Source organism: Phoxinus phoxinus, assembly GCF_949152265.1.
Source record: "Phoxinus phoxinus genome assembly, chromosome: 9".
Lineage (NCBI taxonomy): Eukaryota > Metazoa > Chordata > Actinopteri > Cypriniformes > Leuciscidae > Phoxinus > Phoxinus phoxinus.
Genome location: NC_136884.1, coordinates 3354364 through 3379128, shown reverse-complemented (window position 1 = coordinate 3379128; position 24765 = coordinate 3354364). Strand labels below are relative to the sequence as shown.

At 43.3% G+C, this 24765-nt stretch overlaps 1 protein-coding gene across 4 annotated transcripts in view; it reads right to left on the bottom strand.

The window, feature by feature from the left end:
• kcnc2 (potassium voltage-gated channel, Shaw-related subfamily, member 2) overlaps positions 1 to 23775 on the bottom strand; it is a 51996-nt gene extending 28221 nt beyond the window's left edge. For 2 of the 4 annotated variants that reach the window (XM_079622107.1, XM_079622105.1), the window contains exon 1: positions 22826 to 23626. In XM_079622107.1, coding sequence (XP_079478233.1) covers positions 22826 to 23380 — 555 coding nt within the window. In that variant the 5' untranslated portion in view covers positions 23381 to 23626. Of the gene's footprint in view, positions 1 to 22825 lie in introns of all 4 variants that reach the window. The other 2 variants (XM_079622106.1, XM_079622104.1) reach the window with 2 other exon arrangements.
• Between the last annotated feature and the right edge of the window lie 990 nt (positions 23776 to 24765).

Genomic DNA, 24765 nt, shown 5'->3' with positions numbered 1-24765 from the left:
TGGCTAAATGGATATAGATGATACGGCTGCTCTGTCTCTGCTCCATTATTAAGAGAGTTCGGAGAGATGGATGGTGGGATGAGCGAGATGCCCGAGTGAAAATCTACCATCATTTTTTTTCCAGTTCGCTCCAGACGGGGTCCCTAATGGATGGGAGTGTGTGTGCGTGTGTGAGTGTGTGTGTGTGGGTGTGTTCGAGGTGAGCGCAGCGGCGCTTGAAGGGGAAAATGTGCTGAAGAAACATTATAGGGTGAATACAAATCGTTGGGTCATATAGTGAAGCAAATAAGTGATGTAATAGAGAATACTATTGTTTTTTAAAAACTTGAACTGAATTGAGCTGGATGACACTATTGTCTTTTATAGAGCTTACAGCTGAACAAACTTGCTAATATATATATATATATATATAACTTGACAATAAAGTCACAAAGCAATAGTTATATTTTTTTTTAAAGTCTTCTGTGAAACATAAAAGATTTTGAGAATGTCTGTGTTTTTTTCCAATACAATGGAAGTCAATGGGGTCCAAAGTTGTTTGTTTTCCAAGCGTTTTTCTTTAATGGGTTATTTCAGTTTTTCTAATGATAAAAAGTATGTTTATGAGCTGTTTAATTCATAAAATTTCATTCAAATAAAAAATTAAACCTTAATCCACAAAATGAGTTCATGATTGGAACCTCTAAAAGGTTCTATGAAGCGCCTGACGGAATCCTTTAAGGTTCCAAATAGAACCTTTACTTCTTAAAGTGTTCAGAGGACAAGTGTCCTGTTCCTTTAAACGAGATCAGATTCATCTGTGGAACAACAAGGCAGACAGAAACACAGACCCATAAGCAGGCCGGTCTGACAGAACGAGGAGAAGCGTGACAGAACAGCAGGCCTTCTGATCAGACAGACAGATTCCCGGAGGCTTAACTTCTGAATCACTGATGCCCTTGCCCTGGCCTTCTGAATTTCACCCCCGTAATCAAACCACACGCACACGCTCAAATCCCTCATGAGAGACTCTCAGAATAACACAGAGGAAATGAATCCACCCGAAGAGCCTCGCGAACCCTTTCATTGTCCCGAACCCACTCAAGGTCAGGGAGGAGCGTAAGACTATCTGTCTGCGAGGACAAATCTTCACGTTATGATGCTTTCAGAGAGCGTGTTCATTAGAGAAACATCATTTATTCACCCTCATAATGCTGCAAACTGAGATGTATATATCATATGAAAGCTGAATAAATAAGCTTTCCATTGATGTGTGGTTTGTTAGGATAGGACAATATTTGGCCGAGATACAACTATTGTAAATCTGGAATCTGAGGGTGCAAAAAAATCGAAACATTGAGAAAATCTCCTTTAAAGTTGTGCATTTATGTTCACGATTGTGCTGCATTAACTCACAAAAATACATGTTTTATATATTTACGGTAGGAAATTTACTAAATATCTTCATGGAACATGATCTTTACTTAATATCCTCATGATTTTTAGCATAAAAGAAAAATCGATAATTTTGACCCATACGATGTATTGTTGGCTATTGCCAAAAATAAAAAAATGTGGTCCATATGAGTAATGCACTATATTCTAGATCTTCTCAAGTTCAAAATGAAGACAAAGTTTTGCATTTTAACAGCATTTAACTGACTGACCTTGAGTCAGTCAATTAACATTTTTGGGTGAACCATTAATTAAAAAGTCTGTTACTAAATAAAAACATCCACAATATAATATGTCTAACATCCTTCACCCTGTACAGCATCAAAACATTTCAACATCCGTCTTGGAAATCGCAAGAGCAACCAAAACACATCAAAAACTGCTCTCTGACAACATCATTAGCACGTCAGATCATAATTTAACAACACTATTCATAAACTACTGAACATGAATAAACCACATGTACCAGACATTATATATTCATAATTTCCCACATTAGCCATGCATGGCTGTTTGGTATAAATAAATTAGACTGATTGGATACAATTAGTGCTGTCAAATCGATTAAATCGCATCTAACATAAAAGTTTGTGTTTATATAATAGTGTGTATTATATAAAGACCAACTTTTTTGTAAGATGCGATTAATCTATGTGACAGCACTAGATAATATAATGCCAGAAAACCCCTCTAAAAATAAATATTTTCCTAAATTATTATTATTCTTTTTTTACATCATAGACATCCTAAGCCCACTGAAAAGTGACTTCTTCACAAAAAACGTATAGATATAATAAAAATATATATTTTAGACAGATTGGCCAGCTTTGACGTATACAGTTGTTTAACACTGAGAAACACAAGATCCAACCCATCATATTTTTCTTCTTAACAAGACTGGTCCCCCAGTTTGTGTGTAATTCACATCACACGTGAAGTGGCAGAAAACAGGCAGCGCTGAGCAGCAGCAGGTGTGTGTGTAACATGCTGAGAAAGAGCGAGCGGCCGTATGTACGTACATCTGTGTGTGTGTGTGTGTGTTAGAGAGAAAGAGAGACAGCAGCTATTTCTGTCTGCAAAATGACTCCCCAACCCAGACCGCTGACAGCCCTCCGTCAACACACTCACACCGGCACTCAAGAGGTCAGGAGAGCAACCCATGAAACACCTTCAGTTACTGCTGAGTCAAGTGAACGGAAACCTGAAACCTGTGTGTGTGTGTGTGTGTGTGTGTGTGTGTGTGTGTGTGTGTGTGTGTGTGTGTGTGTGTGTGTGTGTGTGTGTGTGTGTGTGTGTGTGTGTGTGTGTGTGTGTGTGTGCGTGTGTGTGTGTGTGTGTGTGTGTGATGGGCAGGTTTAGGGATAGGGGCAGTGTGTGTGTGTGTGTGTGTGATGGGCAGGTTTAGGGATAGGGGCAGTGTGTGTGTGTGTGTGTGTGTGTGTGTGTGTGTGTGTGTGTGTGTGTGTGTGATGGGCAGGTTTAGGGATAGGGGCAGTGTGTGTGTGTGTGTGTGTGTGTGATGGGCAGGTTTAGGGATAGGGGCAGTGTGTGTGTGTGTGTGTGTGTGTGTGTGTGTGTGATGGGCAGGTTTAGGGATGGGGGCAGTGTGTGTGTGATAGGCAGGTTTAGGGATAGAGGCAGGTTTAGGGATAGGGGCAGTGTGTGTGTGTGTGTGTGTGTGTGTGATGGGCAGGTTTAGGGATGGGGGCAGTGTGTGTGTGATAGGCAGGTTTAGGGATAGGGGCAGTGTGTGTGTGTGTGATAGGCAGGTTTAGGGATAGGGGCAGTGTGTGTGTGTGTGTGTGTGTGATGGGCAGGTTTAGGGATGGGGGCAGTGTGTGTGTGATAGGCAGGTTTAGGGATAGGGGCAGTGTGTGTGTGTGTGTGTGTGTGATAGGCAGGTTTAGGGATAGGGGCAGTGTGTGTGTGTGTGTGTGATAGGCAGGTTTAGGGATAGGGGCAGTGTGTGTGTGTGTGTGTGTGTGATGGGCAGGTTTAGGGATGGGGGCAGTGTGTGTGTGATAGGCAGGTTTAGGGATAGGGGCAGTGTGTGTGTGTGTGTGTGATAGGCAGGTTTAGGGATAGGGGCAGTGTGTGTGTGTGTGTGTGTGATAGGCAGGTTTAGGGATAGGGGCAGTGTAAGGTGAGAGAATACACAGTTTGTACAGTATAAAAACCATTACGCCTATGGAGAGTCCTCACAAGTATAGCAAAACAAACGTGTGTGTGTGTGTGTGTGTGTGTGTGTGTGTGTGTGTGTGTGTGTGTGTGTGTGTGTGTGTGTGTGTGTGTGTGTGTGTGTGTGTGTGTGTGTGTGTGTGTGTGAAGGAAGCGTGCCAGCGGGAGAGAGAGAGAGAGAGACAGATAAATGATAAATCAATGTGATCTCATTCTGTCACTTAAAGCAAAGTTATCTGGGAAAAAAAGAAATCATTTATTTCATCCTAACAAAATAATCTTTGAGTCTGTAATTCAGACAGCACACACACACACACACACACACAGAAGAAGATATAGCACCAGTGTCAGCTTTTACATGTTATTCAACACCAATATATATTTATGGATTTGCTGTGAAGTTTTTTAGAGGAACAATCATTTCAACCAAACAGTAAAAAAAACAGTATTTAATTTAAGCCAAATGGAGAAAAGAACATTAAAATTAACAAAATTAATAATATTAATTAATCATTTACATACGTTGTAAATGAAAGATTGTTTTACAAGAAGTCTTTCTACTTTCTCTATGTTATTTGCCTTTTCTTTCTAATTATTTGTAAAATTCACTAGCAATTTCTGAGTGAAAATTGTTCTGATGATAACAAAAAAACACTGTATCGATATATTGAATAGAACAATTTGATTTGATTCACAAAAATGAATCAACCTTACAAACAAACTTTGCAAAAAAAAAAGTAATTCTGGTCATAACGCTCACACACTCACAAGTTGTACGAGAATCATGCAACTATTCAGCCTTTAGGAAACTTGTTGGCCAAATAAATCATTATGATATTTACGATGCTTTTTAGTTTTAGCTCGCCAGCGAACTCATCACAAACATATTGTGATGTGAATATGCAATATCTCACCCAGGCCCTCATTAGAAGGAGCTTAAAGTCAGAGTGCTAGACAAAAATATGATATTTACACTGTGTCTATTATTAGTCTGTTATTAGTTTAGAGGCGAGTAATGCAGGGAGGTTAGCAGGTTTATAACGGGGGAAATGAGAACAGTATTTTAGAAACACTTCAGACGTGTTAATGTTTCCCAGGGTAATAGCAGCCCTCAGTTATTACTGCCGTACAGGCGGCCTCCACGCTGACCTCAAATGACGGGAGAAACACTTATAAAGAAATCTTCGTGATATATTCATAATGATTTTTGTGTTGATTTGCAACATTGTGAATAATATTAATGCACTTTTTTGGCTATTAATCTCCCTGAAGAGTGTGTAATTAATTAGATTATATTGGTCCATATAAATGAAAATGATTAAATATTCTCCCTTAGGGTTAATTTGTGTGCTAATCATAATTTTTATATTTTTAATATTTACATTTGTACTGTATAGTTGAAAGGATGGATCTTTGCTGAAGAACCGATTGCTGGTAAATCTCTCGTTATGATATATTATCACAGAATATTAGATTCAATCTTTGTGTCATCTTGTTTTCTTTCAGTTAGCACAGGTTTTGAGTTTGTTTTTTGGAGGTGATTAATCGTAGGCCTCATTGCTCTGAACTCATCAAAAAAAAGATTGAATAAAAAGATTGAATCCAATATGTCACAACATAATGTTAGATTTATTCCCAATATGGTAACACTTTACTTGAAGGGGTGTGTATAAGACTGACATGACACCTTCATAATCATGACATAACACATAAGTCATGAATATGAAGGAGGTTTTATGCATGTTTATGACAACTGTTATTAAGTGTAATTCGCTCAATTATGACATTTATCAATCAAATATGACATTGTTTGAGATGTCTTTGTTATGACAACTTGACATAAACCAATACATCATAACCTGTCAGTGTCTTTGTCATGACAACTTGACAATAAATATGTCATAAATATGTCTGAAAATTATTAATGATCAAACTTAAGAAACCACTTAGCTTTATGGGTTAACATTACATTAAACTGTCATGTGATTGGTTTTGACATTGGCATTTTCATGAGGACATTATAACTGTGTCAGGAATATTTTTCTTGACCTTAACAACAGTGGTACACATCGAATTTGTCATTAAAATGAAAAATATTGTAATGTTTACCCACAAAGCGAAGTGGTTTCTTAAGTTAGATAATGAATCTGCTATCTCATGTTTATGACATATTTATGGTATTGTCAAGTTGTCATTACCAAGACACTGACAGGTTATGATATATTGGTTTATGTCAAGTTGTCATAACAAAGACATCTCAAACAATGTCATATGTGCATTAAATATGTCATAATTGAGCGAATGACACTTAACGGTAGATGTCATAAACATGCATAAAACCTCCTTCATATTCATAACATGTGTTATGTCATGATTATGAAGGTGTCATGTCAGTCTTATGCACACCCCTTCAAGTAAAGTGTTACCAAATATTTTTTGTAGGCCATTGTTGCTCGAGAACACCACATTATATATATATATTTGTTGTATATCACTATACCCCGTGAGACCAAAGTCAGTAAGTTTTAGTGGAATGTGACGACATTAAATAGCATTTTTTGGGAAAAGAAAATCCTCAAAATGACCGGAACACAACACGAGGGTTCAAGTCAGTTCAGATCAAATACAGAAATACCAAAATACATATAAAATATGAAACCAGCTTTAGCATCAAAGCTCTCATAGTAAACAGAAATGTAAACTGATCTTACTGGATTATATAGAGTAAATAAACATCGATAAAGTGATATTGAATCTCTGTAATAAACCCAGCAAGTGTCTGAAATGGATATTCACAAGCGTCTGATATGAAACACTCAAATTGAGTTTGACATGAGCATAAAAAACATGTACTGTACATAAATATAGGTAAATATGACCCAACAAGTTTGATTAAACCATCTAATTATGAGGAAAATTTGCATTTTTTTTGAGGGAAGTACAAACACTAAGCTTGGTTAAGGCATTTACCTGAAAAAAAATATTTGATTAAAAAAAAAAGGCAAACTACAGCAACAGGTTTTATTTTACTATGCAATAAAATGCATAGAAAAACAGCTCAGCAGGGAAAAGCATTCACTGACTACAACATAATCATATTTCGTTGGTTCTGGCATGAGTTCATAATTTCTTTCTGAAAGCCTGGCAAAAAAAAATTATGTCCATACAATTTGGCATGTTTAATTGCGTTATCACAAATACAACTAAAGATAAAAAAAACTTTAACAAATGTTTAATAATATTTAAATAAAGGGTGAAGCTTTTTATTATTGGCCACTACAATATATAATATTTTTCATTTGTATGTAAGTACATTGTACAGACAATGCATTACAGGATTGCTTTCTCTGTGAAGGATACACATAATCACAAGACAAATCAATGTTGTACTCATGCCGTCTACGTAAAGTAGGTTTCAGAACAGAGCTTGAATGTGAATATTCATAAAAAATACACTGACCCAGATATCAAATGTATTATTTGAGTTATCAGTACACAAACGTACTCGGTTACTAACGTAACCTCGGTTCTCTCTAGAAGAGGGAACGAGTACTGCGTCGAAGAACGCTACGGGAAAGATATTTCTTTGTCGAGATTGAAGCCTAAAATTAATCCTTAATTTTGTAATAATGTAAAACGCTTTTCTGAAGCATACAACCTAGGCGGAGCAATACAGCTCACCCATTGGCTGCTCTGCCAGAAAAGCACAGCCTATGCGAGGCCAGGACGCTGACCAATGAGGGCGCGTCGCGCCCTTCTGCGTCACCTCCCGCCCAAACAGGCGTGGCCTAGGCCTATAAATACGAGCATAGCTGTCTAACACGCCGATTTTCGTCAATGAAGCGACGCAGCGCGGACACGCACGGCCATGAGACGCAGTACTCGTTCCCTCTTCTAGAGAGAACCGAGGTTACGTTAGTAACCGAGTACGTTCTCTTACGTAGAGTTCTCTCGTACTGCGTCGAAGAACGCTACGGGAACCCCATGTAAAACGCCGTGCGTGCTCTTGGACCGACACAGACACCTAAGGGCGCGCGCGCCCTGGTATACAAGTGCCTACCCCAAGAAGTATAGGGAGAGCGGCTAAATTAGCATCATCCCTTTATAGTAGTGCCTCTTAAGGCATAACAGCATATATATGTAAATATAGATATATATGAGGGGTAATAGCATGCTCATGGGACACATTGTCAGTGAGTGATGCTTAAACATTGAAGTGACCTGGGCCGCAGCGCGGGGCAGGAAACACTTATACACATTAAACATTGAAGTGACCTGGGCCGCATCGCGGGGCAGGAACACTTATACATATTAACATTGAAGTGATCTGGGCCGCAGCGCGGGGCAGGACACTAATACATAGTCTTCTAGACCGAGAGCAGTTTAGCCTGCAACGCAGGAACCTCTAGGTTATAGAACCTAATAAATGTAGACGGGGAGGCCCAGCCTGCCGCCATACAGATATCTTGTAACGAGATTCCGCTATACCAAGCCCATGAAGAGGCCATGCCTCTCGTGGAATGTGCTCTGATGCCCAAAGGGCCTTCCAAACCTCTAGATGCGTAGGCTAGCGCAATGGCGTCCACTACCCATCGAGACAGACTCTGTTTCGTCGCGGCTCGCCCCTTGGAGCGTCCGCTGAACGAAACAAAGAGCTGCTCCGTCTGTCGAAAAACAGCGGAGCGGGACACGTAAGCTCTTAATGCCCTGACCGGGCAAAGGGAGCTATTTCCGTCCTCTGAGGCCGGCAGGGCCGACAGGGAGATGACCTGAGCCCTGAACGGTGTGTTGAGGGACTTAGGCACGTACCCATGCTTCGGTTTCAATACGACTACAGAGTCGTTTGGCCCGAACTCCATACCAGAAGCTCTCACTGAGAGCGCTTGCAAGTCTCCCACACGCTTCACTGAAGCGAGAGCCAAAAGAAACACGGTCTTGAAAGACAGGTGTTTCATGTCAACTGAGTGAATAGGCTCGAAAGGGGCCCCTTTCATAGCGTTCAACACTGTAGAAAGGTCCCAAACGGGGACTGAGGGGGGGCCTTGGAGGGTTTAACCTCCTGGCGCCTCTAAGGAAGCGGACCACCAGGTCGTTCCTGCCTAGTGAACGGCCAAGCGTTGGATTAACGAACGCTGATATGGCAGCCACATAGACTTTGAGCGTGGATGGGGTTCTTCCCTTATCCAATAGCTCTTGCAAGAAGGAGAGAATCTCCGGTTCTCCACACTGAAGTGGTGACAGACCTTGATCTGAACACCATCCAGAGAACACCGACCATTTGGAAGCGTAGAGCCGTCTAGTAGACGGAGCCCTAGCTTGCTCGATCGTGTCTAACACTCCTCTTGGGAGGTTAGCGGGTACCCGTTTATGGCCCATACGTGTAGGGACCAAAGCTCGGGGTGAGGATGCAGAATCGCGCCCTTGGCCTGTGAGAGGAGGTCTCTCCTCACTGGAATCGGCCACTGGGCAGTACTTTTCAGTCGCATCAAAGCTGGGAACCAGGTCTGATTCGTCCAGTATGGAGCAACCAGTAGTACTGAGCATCCGCTCTCCTTGATACGCTCCAGCACTTGAGGCAGGAGTGAGACAGGAGGAAAAGCATAGAGCGGACGGCGGGGCCAGACTCTGGCCAGCGCGTTCGTGCTCTTCGAAAAGAATTCTGGGCAGTGAGCGTTTTCCTGGTTTGCAAACAGGTCTATTTCCGCTCTGCCGAACCTTTTCCACAGCAGACGCACTGTCTGTGTGTGTAGGGACCACTCTCCCGTAGGAACATTGTTCCGTGAGAGTCTGTCCGGGCCTACGTTCAAGTGGCCTGGCACGTGTATTGCTCTTAACGAGCGCAGGTTGTGCTGAGCCCACACCAGTATGCGTTCCGCTAACCTGAATAGGTTTCGGGACCTCAGGCCACCCTGGTGGTTTATGTAGGCTACTACCGACACGTTGTCCGAGCGGACCAGGACGTGGTGTCCTTTTATCCGGGGACAGAAGCGCCTCAGCGCAAAGTCCACCGCCATCATTTCCAGGCAGTTTATGTGCGGTAGTTTGGCTCGCTCTGCCCATTGGCCAAAGAGCGGTCTGCCGTCGAGCAGTGCTCCCCAGCCTGAGGTGGACGCGTCCGTGGACACCACCTTCAGGCTCGAGGAAGTTCCCAGGCTTACACCTGACCGGTACCAGTCTGACGCTCTCCATGGTGTCAGGGCTGAAATGCATTCCTGAGTGACCTTGAGGCGATAACGACCGTGTAACCATGCTCGGCGCGGTACGCGCGTTCTCAACCAGAACTGTAGTGGGCGCATGCGCAGCAGGCCCAACTGCAGCACTGTAGAGGCTGAGGCCATGAGGCCCAGCATTTTCTGAAATCTCCTGAGCGGCACTATGTGGCCGCTGCGGAAGGATTTCGCCATTTGCAGGGTATTTCGCCTGCGCTGTGATGACAGGCGTGCTGTCATAGACAGTGAGTTCAGATCCAGTCCTAAAAAGGAGATCCTTTGACTGGGAAACAGTGAACTTTTCTCCCAATTGACTCTCAGACCTAAGCACTCGAGGTGATCGAGTATTAGTGTCTTGTGGTGAGCGAGTTCTGACGGCGATTGAGCTAGAATCAGCCAATCGTCCAAATAGTTCAGAATTCGAACGCCTCGGAGTCTCAGGGGTGCCAGCGCCGCGTCCATGCACACTGTAAATGTACGAGGTGCTAGAGACAGGCCGAATGGCAGGACTGTGTACTGATATGCCCGGCCCTCGAAGGCGAATCTCAAAAATCGCCTGTGACGTGACGCAATTTGTATGTGAAAATACGCGTCTTTCAGATCTATCGCCATAAACCAGTCTCCTCTGCGAATTTGCGCGAGGATTTTTCTGGTCGTGAGCATTCTGAACTTCCGCTTTGTTAGCGTTTTGTTCAGACGCCTTAGATCTAAAATGGGTCTGAGACCCCCGTCTTTCTTCGGTACCAGGAAATATCTGCTGTACAGACCCCCTTCGCTCTGAGCTTGAGATAAAGGCTCTATGGCCCCTTTGCTCAATAGCTTCGCTATTTCGGCTCGAAGTAGATGTGCTACTTCTGTTTTTACCGTGGTTTCGACTTTTCCCGTGAAACGGGGAGGGCGTCGATGAAACTGTAGCGAATAGCCTCTTTTTATAGTCTCTAGCACCCATTCTGAGACCCCGGGAAGTCTTTCCCATGCATGTGCACGTGTGACTAGGGGTTGAATGTAATCTGGGCCCTGGTCGCGAAATGGCGGCGACACGAGAGCAACCGTGTGCTGTAACATGGACGCCGTGGCGTCTGAGGCGGGGGACATGTTTAACACAGTATGCGTCCCGCGCGCGCTCGACTCTCTGTGTCGAGAGAGAGCGCGCGGGACGAGTCCCGTAGGGCTCGTTATGCTTGTGAATAAACGTGGGCGCTTGGTGGCGGGCACATTTATAACACCGGGGACACTGTGTTTGTGTACTGACTGACCGTTCGTTAGTTTCGTTTATACAGAAACCGCGGAACGTGCAGTGTGTAGTGGTTGTGGGCACTTGGCAGTGGACACGCTTACTACATGTAAAGCACAATCGATCTGAGTCGATTTTAAGTGTGCAAACCCTGTGTTGAACGGGGCTGCCCGTAGGGCTCGTATATTTGTGAATAAATGTGGGCGCGTGGTAGCGGGCACATTTATAACACCGGGAATACTGTGTTTGTGAACTGACTGATCGTCCGTTGGTTTCGTTTTTACAGAAAACCGCGGAACGTGCAGTGTGTAGTGGTTGTGGGCACTTGACAGTGGGCACGCTCACTACATGTAAAGTACAAACGACCTGAGTCGTTTTTATGTGTGCAGACCCTGTGTTGTACGGGGCTGTGCTTGCACTGGTTGAAAAACCGGGCTCTGGTCGCGAAATGGCGGCGACACGAGAGCAGTCGTGTGCTGTAACATGGCGTGATGCGGGGGCGCGCTTATCGAGCGGGCAGCCCGCGCGCGCGCTCAGCTCTCTCAGCTGAGAGAGAGAGAGAGAACGCGGTGCGAGCTCCGTAGAAACCATGTTGACATGTAGCTTGTAGTGATTGTGGGCACTTGAAAGCGGGCACGCTCACTACATATAGTGCACAATGTATTGTGTGGGGCTGTGCTTGTGTGTATGAATGGGCACTGGGTCGTGGGCATTGCAGTTACACACATTACATCATCGGCTGTGGCCGGGACACCGTGTAGCACAGAGAGTACTGTCTATCAGAACCGACTGACCGTGCATTCGTTTCGTTTTTACAGAAACCACGGGACATGCAGTGTGTAGTGATTGTGGGCACTGAAAAGCGGGCACGTTCACTAACTTACATGTATTGCACAACCGACACGAGTCGATTTTATGTGTGCAAGCCCTGTATTGTGCAGGGCTGTGCTTGTGTGTATGAATGGGCACTGAGTCGTGGGCATTACGGATACACACATTACACCATCGGCCGTGGCCGGGACACCAGAAAATACATTTTCAGATTTACCTGGGGCGTCGTGAAAACGGCGTTTGTGTGCAGGCAAACGAGCATTGATGCTGATTTGGTGACTGCAAAATACACTGGCACGGTCGCGTATGTTGGGACTGTGCGAGCGAGACATTTTAGTGAAATCCGGCCGCGGCGGGATTTTAACACTGTAACGTTAGCTTTCCTCGAAGCAGAAGTGCGCATCCTGGCTGAAAACGGGGCTTTCCGGGACTCCGCGATTTCTTCGTGAATTCAGGAAGAAAAAGGCGCGGGTCGTGAGGACGGTAACGTACGTTCCTCTGCAGAAAAGCAGCCATCCAGCCGGTAAGCGCATCGATGCTGGTCTTTCTCCGTCGACGCTCATGAGCGGCGGGGGAGGGGAGATCCTCGGAGCTCGCCCATCCGAAGCGGGAGAGAAAAGCAGTCTTCCTCCACAGACGCGGCTTCACCTTCCTCGTTCATGACGGACGCGGCGGCACACAGCGGCCCTTGTCCGTCGATCATAGAGTCCAGCGAAGCGGGCGGAGAAGCTGGCGGCAGCAGCGGCGAGCACCTCGTGGTGAAGGGAGGTTCCGGGCTCTGCTAAGCACGGCGCTTTCACGGCGCGGCACTACAGCAGGCGGAAAAGATGCTGCTTCAGTAAATGAACGCCAGGCGAGTCCGCAGAGTCACCGTAGGCATCAAATTACAGCGATGGCAGCCGCCATCGACGAGAGCTGAAGCTGCGTGATACTCACAGGCAGGAAACACAGCACGTGGTCCCTGTCGCTGAGCGGGGCTCTACACGAGCCACAGGAGGTGCGAGACATCTTGAAAAAGACGCTCGGCTCTTTTAGTGGTGGAAAAACTGTGTGTCGCGACGGCGAACACACACACAAAACACACACACATAATGTAAAGGATATTCCACACCGGAGAAGCGCAGCAGGGAACGGCGGCTGAAGGCGGCGAAGACCAGCGGCTTCAGGTAAGAGGCGCGTCCTGCTGAGGTGCTTGTTCCAAACGGCTGTGGCGGCTCGAATCCAATCCAGCGATGCGTGCAGCTTCGTTGAATTTTAGAAAATCGGCGTGTTAGACAGCTATGCTCGTATTTATAGGCCTAGGCCACGCCTGTTTGGGCGGGAGGTGACGCAGAAGGGCGCGACGCGCCCTCATTGGTCAGCGTCCTGGCCTCGCATAGGCTGTGCTTTTCTGGCAGAGCAGCCAATGGGTGAGCTGTATTGCTCCGCCTAGGTTGTATGCTTCAGAAAAGCGTTTTACATTATTACAAAATTAAGGATTAATTTTAGGCTTCAATCTCGACAAAGAAATATCTTTCCCGTAGCGTTCTTCGACGCAGTACGAGAGAACTCTACGTAAGAGAACTGAGAGAGAGAGAGAGAGAGAGAGAGAGAGAGAGAGAGAGAGAGAGAGAGAGAGAGAGAGAGAGAGAGATCACAGTCTAGACTCATTATTACTAAACTGCACTTATGCATGCAGCTCTACTATACGTTCATTTCCTTCGGCAAATTACTGTAATTATTATTACTCAACAGCAGCGAGTTGAAAATGTCATCTGACATGCAGCGATGAAAAGCTTCACGTTAAACCATATAGAAAAGATCATCATAATCAAACTGTTGACTGTAAAGGTCTCTTGTTGTTTATAAAACGTTGCATAATGTGCTAACGTTTACAAAGCTTCCTCAAAGGTTTACTGAACCATCTTATTTCCTAAACCATCTTGGTAATGAGCTCATTAAAATTTGACCACCCTCTTTTGCATATCCACAGTCACCCTGGCCAGTTCAGCCAATCACGACAGAGCTCATTTACATACTTAAAGGTACAGTAGTAATAAAAATATTTGTACACTGTGGAGCTGTTTTTATCTAAACTATAAATGAAAGATATGTTTTACAAGAAAATACAATTTTAGTTTTACCACTTAATTTAATGTTCAATTATTGGTCAAATTTACTAGCAATTTCGGAGTGAAAATTGTTTCAAAGTAAGTCCTAAACCATTTATTTTTTAAATGAACTTTGGAAACAACTTTCCTTTTCAGCCGCTCAACTCAAACCATTCACATGTTGAGACATGTTTCATTATCCGATCAATTCCACAAAGTATGAAGTTTCGAGAGAAAACAAATTCACTCTGAAATTGCCAGTAAATTTGACAAATTACAAAGAAACAACAAGTAACATTGAACTAAACGTGACATTTTGAAATAGAAAAACTAGTGTCTACTTGTAAAATGTATTCCAATAATCTTCATTTTATTTAAGAAATCATTTTTTTACAGTGTGTAAATGGTTGCAAATGCCATTTTCATGTCGGCAACAGCAAGTGCTCAGATTCATCTTAATTTCACAAACTCAATTAAGTTCACCTGTGTGTCTTTAAAGCACGTGTGCACGAGACGGACATGTTGACTAATAGATGCACTAGAGAGCGAGACGGGCTTTTGAGTGCCATTCAGACGAGGAGATCTCTCCCGCTCGGCTGAAGTGACTCCTAATAGTTAAACCTGGACTAGCAGCCCGGCTCAACTCAACTCAACAGGATAATTGCGGCTGCCGGCGTACAGTAGCACAGTGAAGAGGCCTTCACTTAATGGAGTATACCGTATTTACACACCAACAGGGAGTGAAGAGCCTTAAATGTCAGCGCTTAACACCGCCGCTACATGTAAACTGAACCGAATGAGTTAGACGAGTGACAGCTTGAGCGTCTAAACCGTTTAACCTTGCACTACACAAGCTAATATTTTCCAATTACGCTCTCCGAGTGACACCAAGTAAAGTTTCACGACACTGGAGACGGTCTGATCAGCGTCTTGAAGGTGAACGTTTTGTGGAGGAATGTGAAATAGAAATCCGTTTGCTGTGGATTTCTGGGAGAAAGACGAGCCGTTTACAGGCAAAGCTGCATCGATTCTGCATCTGAAGAAAGAGGACACGCGCGGGTCAATCGGATAAGACGTCGAGCTCCCGGTGACTGGATCGGTTTTGTCCAAGTTTGGAGTTTCAAGACGCCGAGGAAGAAACGCTATGATCCAGAAGCCTGCAGAGAGGACACACAGTCCACAACATCACCCCCAAAACATGAGAAAGAAGGGGGGAAAAGGAGAAATAGAACAGGACAGAAGAGGAAAAAAGGGAGAAAAGATGAAAGGTAACCTCTGTAACACTTTAGAAAACTCTTCCGTCATTAATGAATAAGAACACAGGAACAAACGCAATATTAACACTCGTGACAACTATTAACTAACAAGAAACTAATTAGTAAGTAACAGCGCTCAGTTGAATGAGGTCGTTCAATATTAGCTGTTCGGTAACTACATTTCTTTCATACCTCCCAGAGAACTAATAACTACTACAGGTTCAAATGAACAATGTAGAATTAATTAATTAATAAGCAAAAATAATTAAATACGGAAATAGTACACTCTAAAAAATGCTGGGTTACATTTTTTAATAAAAATTTTAACCCAACGTTTGGGTTTGTCCATATTTGACCCAAAATTGGGTTGAAACAACCCAGCATTTTTAAGAGTGTAATGATTCAAGTATTACCAAAGGAATAACTCATTATTTGGATCAGTAATGTAAAGTGATCATGATAACTAACTACCTAATATTGTACGTCATTGTAAGCTTTTGAGGTTTTTGTGAATATAGTAATTCCTTGCGATGGATTTGGTAACACTTGAGTCAGACTGTTGCCTTGGCTTTTGGCTTGCTTGGTTGGAGACATTTAATATTCAACAATATTATTGATCTGCCTTACTTATAAGGTGGACGATGACGCAATTTTCTTCTAGAAACAAACTTTGTTGTATTATTTTCATATTATCACTGTGAAGCTGCTTTGATACATTGATCTGTATTGTAAAAAGCACGACTGTATATAAATAAAGGTGACTTGACTTGACTAGTGTGTTCCCATGATCTTCACTTTAGAGTATATGATCTATCCAAATAATTTGTAGTTCCTTTAGAAGGATGTATAACACTTGAGTCATTACTATCCAAAAGCTTACTGACAATCAGAGCTACCAGAGAAAAACATAAGAGATTGACAATAATCCATATTTCAATGAGAGACACACTAACCGTGGAGACACTGAGCTGCTAACTGGAGTGTGAGTTTCACATCCCTATTGAGTTTGAGTCTGGCACACGCTGCCCTTGAACTCAACACTGTGTGTGTGTGTGTGTGTGTGTGTGTGTGTGTGTGTGTGTGTGTGTGTGTGTGTGTGTGTGTGTGTGTGTGTGTGTGTGTGTGTGTGTGTGTGTGTGTGTGTGTGCTTGATGGAGACAGCATCCCATTTTAGCTTCAAACTAACTATTTGTACACCTGAAGAAAAGCACACGCTCTTTCCTGCTCGAAGTCTTTCTTGTACCGGTTATTGCTGCAAAGCTATGAGAATGACCTCTCTATAACCTCCCATGAGCATGATGTAGTGCTCTATTTTTACTCCTTATTTGAAGAATAAACTAAAGCAAAAGTTGCATGCATGTGTGAGAAGAGTTGACATTGACAAGAGGCAAAGAGGACATGTGTAAAGATGAAAGAAAGTTTGTACAGTACGATCTCATCTGAACGGATGGAAATATAGACATCAGAAAAACGTCTCCCAAAAAAAAAAGTTGACAGCATCCGTACAGTGATATCTGATGAGAATGCGTCCATTGAAAATGGCTTTTTGCTACACCATTATTTGCATGGATTGTGTTGGGTTTACTAATGTTTATACACAAAGACATGTTGTATAGAGCATGCAAACATTCATTATCATAGTTATTTCAGTTGAATGCCAACTAAATTGCTCGTATCGTGATAATATTTTGCACTCATTCCAACCTCATTCTTTCAAAACATTAAAACACTATTAAACACTCACGCGCTGAAATGCTGTCAAAACACGTCCTGAAAGTTTTCCTCCATTAGTTAAAGATCAGTAGAGCGGCTTCGTTTTCAGTGTCATCTAAAGATAAGCGTAGGCGAAGTATATCTTGATGCTTTTTGAAAAGTCGAAGGCTCAATGCGACAGGTTGGAGTGTGTGTGTGTGTGTGTGTGTGTGTGTGTGTGTGTGTGTGTGTGTGTGCAATTGGCCTCGGTGGTCTGAACGGCTTCATTAAGCCTGTGTTACTCTCTCCAGGCGGGGCGTTTGAAGCCGTGGACCGTTTGTGCAGATACGGGAAAAAGCCTATGCAATTATCACAGCACAAAAGACAGTCCTGGCCGAAATGAGCACACTAATGCATGTGTGTGAGATTCAAACGAGCTGAACATGAAAGCCAAACCCTCCCTCGTCCAGAAGTACACAAAACCAAAACATCGGTGTCGAGCGACAGCTTGTTTAGCACGGCACCCTGCATTCGGTTTCATTTCTCCACACATCTTTCTCTCCCGCGCTTTACACCAACAGTGATTCGCAGTGTCCTCCCGTCAGCAGCGAGAAAGACAGATCTGTAATTACTGTCTCGCACTAAAATGACACACAGAGCCTATAAACGGTTGCAATTCAAGATGCTAATGTTGGACTTTGGACTAAAAACACTGGTCAATATGTCGCACACACACATGCATGTTTGTCTCAGTGCATGAACACAAGCACTATGCAATCAGAAAGCCACTGATACTCATTTAAATGCAACAAGTGTGACAGTAAATGATAGTAAACAATGACAGATTTGAAAAAGCAGCGCTTCCATTGAGAAAATGATTGAAATGCCTCCACGTCCGGACGGAAAAGCCTCCTCAGAAGTGGTTTTAATCAAATCTGGTGTGAAAATGCCCTAATTTTGTCATTTACTCACTCTCATGTCATTCCTTTCTTCTGTTGAATACAAAAGAGGATATTATCAGTGTTTAGTCATTTTTGGTGAACTGTTCCTTTAAGACTCACGCTACATATTCTTGTTTGTTATTCTGTTCCACTCGTGGATCATATTATGGTCAAATTTACAGACACATTTTAGGGCTGCACAATATATCGAATTTATCGAAATATCGCAAATGTATATATCGCAACAGCTTGCAATAAATGGGGTCATGAACAAAAGACAAAGTTTTTTTTAGCTTTAATAAGTATCAGGACATATTTAATTCATACAGTGAAAACTAAGCAATGTTTTATTTTTATATTTTATGATTCAGTATCTTTTATTAAATAAACCTAATGCAGGATAACCTGAACCCCTGTGGTTTACACTGATGTTAAAATAACACTTCTTATGCTACAGTAAAACACTGATGTTCACTTTCAGAAGTTATAATGATGTTTTCTTGTCATAAAAAGAATGTGAAACATGTAGGTTATATCATTTTAAATATATTTTAAAGATAATTTAAGTTAATTTTACACACTTTAAGCATTATCGTATCGCATATCGAATATCGCATTATTTAAGGAGTTATTGCATATCACATTTTTCTTCAATATCGCACAGCCCTTTTGGAACCTTATTTTTGGGTGAACTGTTCCTTTAAGACTCACATTTTATCATTAATTATTATGTTTCACTCAGACATGCGTCACATTATGGAACAAAAATGGGTCGCAAATGTTTTTTCATGTTGCTTTAAAAAAAGAAAAATTGAGCCAAACAACAATTTACAGACATTTTAGATGCACAATGACATCATAATCATCATCAACAACTCATGGCTTGTTCTTAATGACATCATTGTTCTTTAAAAGAAGTTTTGGAAACCTTATTTGTGGGTGAAATGTTCCTTAAAAGACGTTACTTTCATTACTGTAATCGAACAACACGGACACTAACATCCCACGAAAAAACGCCCACTGCCTCAACACATGCTAAACTCAAGGAGATAATCAGCACTCAGCGAGTGATCTAAAGAAAATGACTGACAACAAAGTTTAAGCTGCCGGCATCAGCATGCGACTCATCTGTGCCCACATAAATACACATAATCTGTATGACCGTGTTATTTTTCCCAGTGCATGAATCATCCACACAAACAATATGTCACACACGCGCACACATTTCAAACAGTGCCAGAGGATACGAGCAGACGCACACTGTGTTTAAAGGCAGGTTTGTGCTCGACTGAATTCCTGAAATCAATCGCTGCTCTGAATGAACATGGGCGGCCGATGAACGATAAGGTCACCATGGAAACGGTCTCGGCGCAGCATCTTCAGACGTGCGCCAGTGTTAACCTCTTAAGTGGCAACGGCACGCTCGGCATCAAAACACACACACACACACGTCAACAGCCTCCGCTACATTAACAGATGGATTAATAGAGGGAGAAGGGAGAAACTAGAAACTGCAAGGTGAATTCTGGGAAATGTGTCCTCCTGCTAATAACTTAAGTCTTTGTTAGAATAAATTTGCACATATTTAATGCTCATTGAGAACAAAACACAAGAATCTTAAAGGGATAGTTCACCCAAAAAAGAAAATTCTGACATTAATTATTCATCCTCATGTTGTTCCGAACCCGTAAGACTTTCGTTCATCTTCGGAACACAAATAAATATTTTTTTGATGAAATCTGAGATTTCTGTCCCTCCATTGACAGCTACGCAACTACCAATTTTACGCATCAAAACGATCATAAAGAGATTGTAAAACTTAATTTTTAATTTTTAGCGTTTTAGTCAAAATTTTCTGAAAAGACTTGATGGCTTTATATGATGAAGAGATTTAATTTAGGCTTTTATTCACGTATAAACATTAATCAGCGAACATGAACAAAAGCTCATTCGAAACTGCTTGACACGCGAGAACAAACCTCTTGCAGACGCTCAAACGTGATGCGTAACACGAGAATGAACCACATTGGTTCTTGCAGAAGCTCAAACGTGATGCGTAACACGAGGATGAACCTCATTGGTTCTCGCTGAAGCTCAAACGTGATGCGTAACACGAGGATGAACCTCATTGGTTCTTGCAGACGCTCAAACGTGATGCGTAACACGAGGATGAACCTCATTGGTTCTTGCAGACGCTCAAACGTGATGCGTAACACGAGGATGAACCTCATTGGTTCTTGCAGACGCTCAAACGTGATGCGTAACACGAGAATGAACCACATTGGTTCTTGCAGAAGCTCAAACGTGATGCGTAACACGAGGATGAACCTCATTGGTTCTCGCTGAAGCTCAAACGTGATGCGTAACACGAGGATGAACCTCATTGGTTCTTGCAGACGCTCAAACGTGATGCGTAACACGAGGATGAACCTCATTGGTTCTCGCTGAAGCTCAAACGTGATGCGTAACACGAGAATGAACCTCATTGGTTCTTGCAGACGCTCAAACGTGATGCGTAACACGAGGATGAACCTCATTGGTTCTTGCAGAAGCTCAAACGTGATGCGTAACACGAGGATGAACCTCATTGGTTCTCGCTGAAGCTCAAACGTGATGCGTAACACGAGAATGAACATCATTGGTTCTTGCAGACGCTCAAACGTGATGCGTAACACGAGGATGAACCTCATTGGTTCTCGCTGAAGCTCAAACGTGATGCGTAACACGAGGATGAACCTCATTGGTTCTTGCAGACGCTCAAACGTGATGCGTAACACGAGGATGAACCTCATTGGTTCTCGCTGAAGCTCAAACGTGATGCGTAACACGAGAATGAACCTCATTGGTTCTTGCAGACGCTCAAACTTGATGCGTAACACGAGGATGAACCTCATTGGTTCTCGCAGAAGCTCAAACATGCCGCGTAACACAAGAATGAACCTCATTGGATCTTGCTGAAGCTCAAACGTGATGCGTAATACACGAGAACATTTATTTATTAAACAATAAATGTTTATTACGTTTATGCGTAATAAACATTTAATTATTGATTTGATCAACAGCTCTGATGAGCACCTCGCTCGCCGCCTCGTCTGGTCCATCTCTGCAAAATTCAATCAATCATAACCATTTCACAAATTTCCACAAACCAACTCAAGTTAGGGTGCTTACACACCTGCCTCATTTAGTTGGGTTGAATCGCACTAGAGTTAGTTTTCCCCCTTGGTGCGGTTGTGCAGGTGTGAATGTGGAAGCGGACCAACTCTTTGAGGAGGTCTCGATACGCTTTCAAACGAACTCTGGAGCGGTTCGTTTGCGGTGAGAACAGACCCAACTGCCAAAGAACTGCGCATTTTTGGACTAAAGCAGCTGCCGTAGTCGCCGGCTGCGCTGTGCATTATGTCACCGTTTAGCAACATTAATGCACGCCTCCTCCTGAAGTGCCTTCGCCGCGTGCAGTGCATTAAAACATTATTTTCAAGCCGCATCCTCGCTTCATTCTCAAATGTTATTGTTTGCCTAAAGTGGTGTAGACAAACTATACAATAAACTATGACCAGGGATTCAATCAGCCCACGCAGTCGTCTCTCCAGAGTAAAAAGCGGTGCGTTGTCTGCCGGATTTTCCTCCTCTTTGTTTACTTCCGGGAGTTCTGTGTGAATTTTCCCGCACGTTAATTCTGACCAATCGAAGTGCAGGTATGGAAATACATTCAAGACACATCTGGCCAACGAGTGATGTGGATGTTGTCACGTGACTGCATTTTAGTTGGTTTCATCAACTCATCAACTGATTCGGGCCAGAGCAGTGTGGTGTGAAAAGTGCTACAAAATCTTATTTTTCGCCATTGATCCGGATCAAATGAAGCGAACAGATGAGAAAGCACACTTAAACTCCCAGTTTACAACCAAACTTCCAATTTAACAGCCAATAATATTAAAATAAAATAATATGGGTTAGGTTGACCATTAATGTGAACATCAGTTTAAAACAATTTCTCTCTTTGTAATCATTTGAAGTAAATTGACATTTAAGGGGTATCCTTAAAGTTGAGTAACAACAATCTGAGGATTCTAAACTAAAACATGTAGTAGATGTAGTAGAAGACTTAAATGCATTACCATCCATATAATCAGAGCAAAATAAGTTATGACATTTACTCAGAAAACAAAGGAAAAGATCTTTAAAACTGTATCTGCCTGATCTCTGCAGTGCATCTGAATTTGCCTGCAATAATCTCAATAATTCATATTTTTCTTTTCCACTGACGTTACCAGCCTCCTCCAACCCATCGTTTAATTAAGAGTATTTCAAATGCCGACTAACAGAAAAGAAGCTCCATTATGGCTCTGGGTTGTGTCACGTAAGTGTGGGAGGGCTGTGATTATTTTCTCTCCCTTAATCAGGCCAAATTTATCCAAGAGTGTTTTAACAGAGGCTATAATGCCTGCACTTGAGAACTTTTACTTCCTGGACAATCTAATGCTGCGATTAAAGGACGCGCTTTCATCACAGATGTGTGACTGACACCTGTTACTAATGTAAATCTGGAGATTACGCGCGTCCAGGTGAGAGTTATTAATATGTGACACCTGCCTCTCCAATACGTGTATCTGACCATTACGCACACCATTACGATTCATGCACGAGCGCTTACGAGCACTCATTTTTGATGCATGCTCGAGTTGTGATGTCTTTACTAAGTTTGTTGGAATTGTAACAGGTTTTAAACAGTTTTAGGTGACCAGGACACGCTCTCGTCCCTTTCCTGACATGTTTCCAGCACACATCACGCACATGTTTAGAAGCATGCATGATAACTCAAACGCAAAACAGACTTATCTTCACGCACGCATGCATCCAAACAAGTTTAGACGTTGTTTGGATGTTCTATTGAAGCACTGGAAGAGATTCGCGCGCGCGCAACCGTTTGGAGACTCCACGCTGCATGCGCTCTTACCCGGGCGGCTCTAGAGGAGTACGGGTCCTCGAACAGGTTCCAGATGACCGGCTGCCACTTCCTCCACCTGCTGACGGTGCCGTCTGCAGACACCACATCCTCGATGCCCAGTCGCTTGCCGTACTCGTCGTCCTCGTCGTTGTCCACGTTCATCTCGAACACATCCAGCGCCTCTTCGGCATCCCGGTGCTGTCGGTAGGTCATCCAGCAGCACGGCTCTACGTCCGTCTCATCGATGCCCCAGAAGGACAGCTCCTCCTCGAACAGCGGTCCGCACACGTCCGCCGGGCAGTGCAGCTTCCCCGTCCGGTAGTAGTTGAGCACGTAGGCGAAGACACCCGGGTGCCGGTCGAAAAAGTACTCGTTGCTGCGCGCGTTGTACTCGATGAACCCCGGGACTTGTTGCAGCTGGTCCAGGACTGACTCAAGGTCTGACTCGGAGGCGAGCAGGGCCAGACGCGTGCCCGGCAGGGTCTTCAGCGTGGTCCGGTAAGTTTCGTGCCTCGTGCCCCCGACGTTGAGGATTACCCTCTCGTGCTCGTCGAACTTGCCCATCTCTCAGAGTGAGACATGACGCGAGGGGAGTAACGTTACTCTACGATGCTGTGGCGATGCTTGAGTACTCCAATAGTTCACGAACAGCCTCATTGAACTGAAGTGTCGAACCGAAGGCTTCGCTTTATTCCTGGAGCGCGAGAGGAGAACTTACTCACGCTCCCGAGCGCGTCTCTGAGGGTAATGAGCGCGCGCCTCCGACCAGCCCTGAGCGCGCAGACAGGTGAAAGACACACGGCGCGAGAGCTCTTCCTTCTATCGACCCATCATCACCTGAGAGCAACAAGCTCTCTCTCTCTCTCTCTCTCTCTCTCTCTCTCTCTCTCTCTCTCTCTCTCTCTCTCTCTCTCTCTCTCTCTCTCTCTCTCTCTCTCCTCTCCTCTCCTCTCTCTCTCTCTCTCTCTCTCTCTCTCTCTCTCTCTCTCCTCTCTCTCTCTCTCTCTCTCAAGGACACACCCTTTCTCTTCAGTGGCATTCGGCATAAATATAGCCTATTCATATAAATATGATGTCATATGATGGTTGTCACACCAGCTCGAGATGTTCAAATTAGATTCGGAATATTTGTAACACTTTACAGGCTTGAATGAGTTCATCTTACTGTACCGCATTTATTGTCACATACAAATGTGTTCAATTAAAGTTTATTAATCCTGAATTTATATTAAAGTTGATTCGAATAAAGTATCCGAGGTTAAAGGCCGGATTGATTGGTTGACTTGGCAACTACAGTTTGAATCTGTCTGATGCCTCTTTTCCTGAATGAACTCTGAATCAGTCAAAGCAGTCACTGAACTTTCATTGACGGAATATTTTAATGAAATATATTTTCCTCATGTAAGCAACAAAGAAACCCTAACCTATTTGTTTACCATAAAAATCTACAGGTAATAGTGTGTTGTGAACATTAGGGGCATTGCATATACTATTAAAAAACTAGATGTACTCAAAGTGAGTTATACTGGGAAGTAGAAGCATCCATTTAACAATTTAAAGGTGAATGGTGTTTTCTAAAGTGTGCAAAACAGGGTTTCAGTTCTCTAGAGCTGAGAGCGAATCACAGCTGGACTGAGTCTAATGGAGTGATTCATCATCTCTGACTCACATGCACTCATTACAGTATCCACTGGTCTTTCCCTCAAACAGAAAATAGCCACTGATTCTCTCACAAGCGGGAGCTGTTCTACCTGTTGAAGATCTAAAGGTTTTGTACAATCAAACCCCAAAATAATTTATTGGCGGATAGATGGACGGACGGTCAGATGGATGGATGGGCGGGTGGATTGATGGATGGATGGATGGGCGGTTGGATGGATGGATGGATGGATGGATGGATGGATGGATGGATGGATGGATGGATGGATGGATGGATGGATGGATGGGCG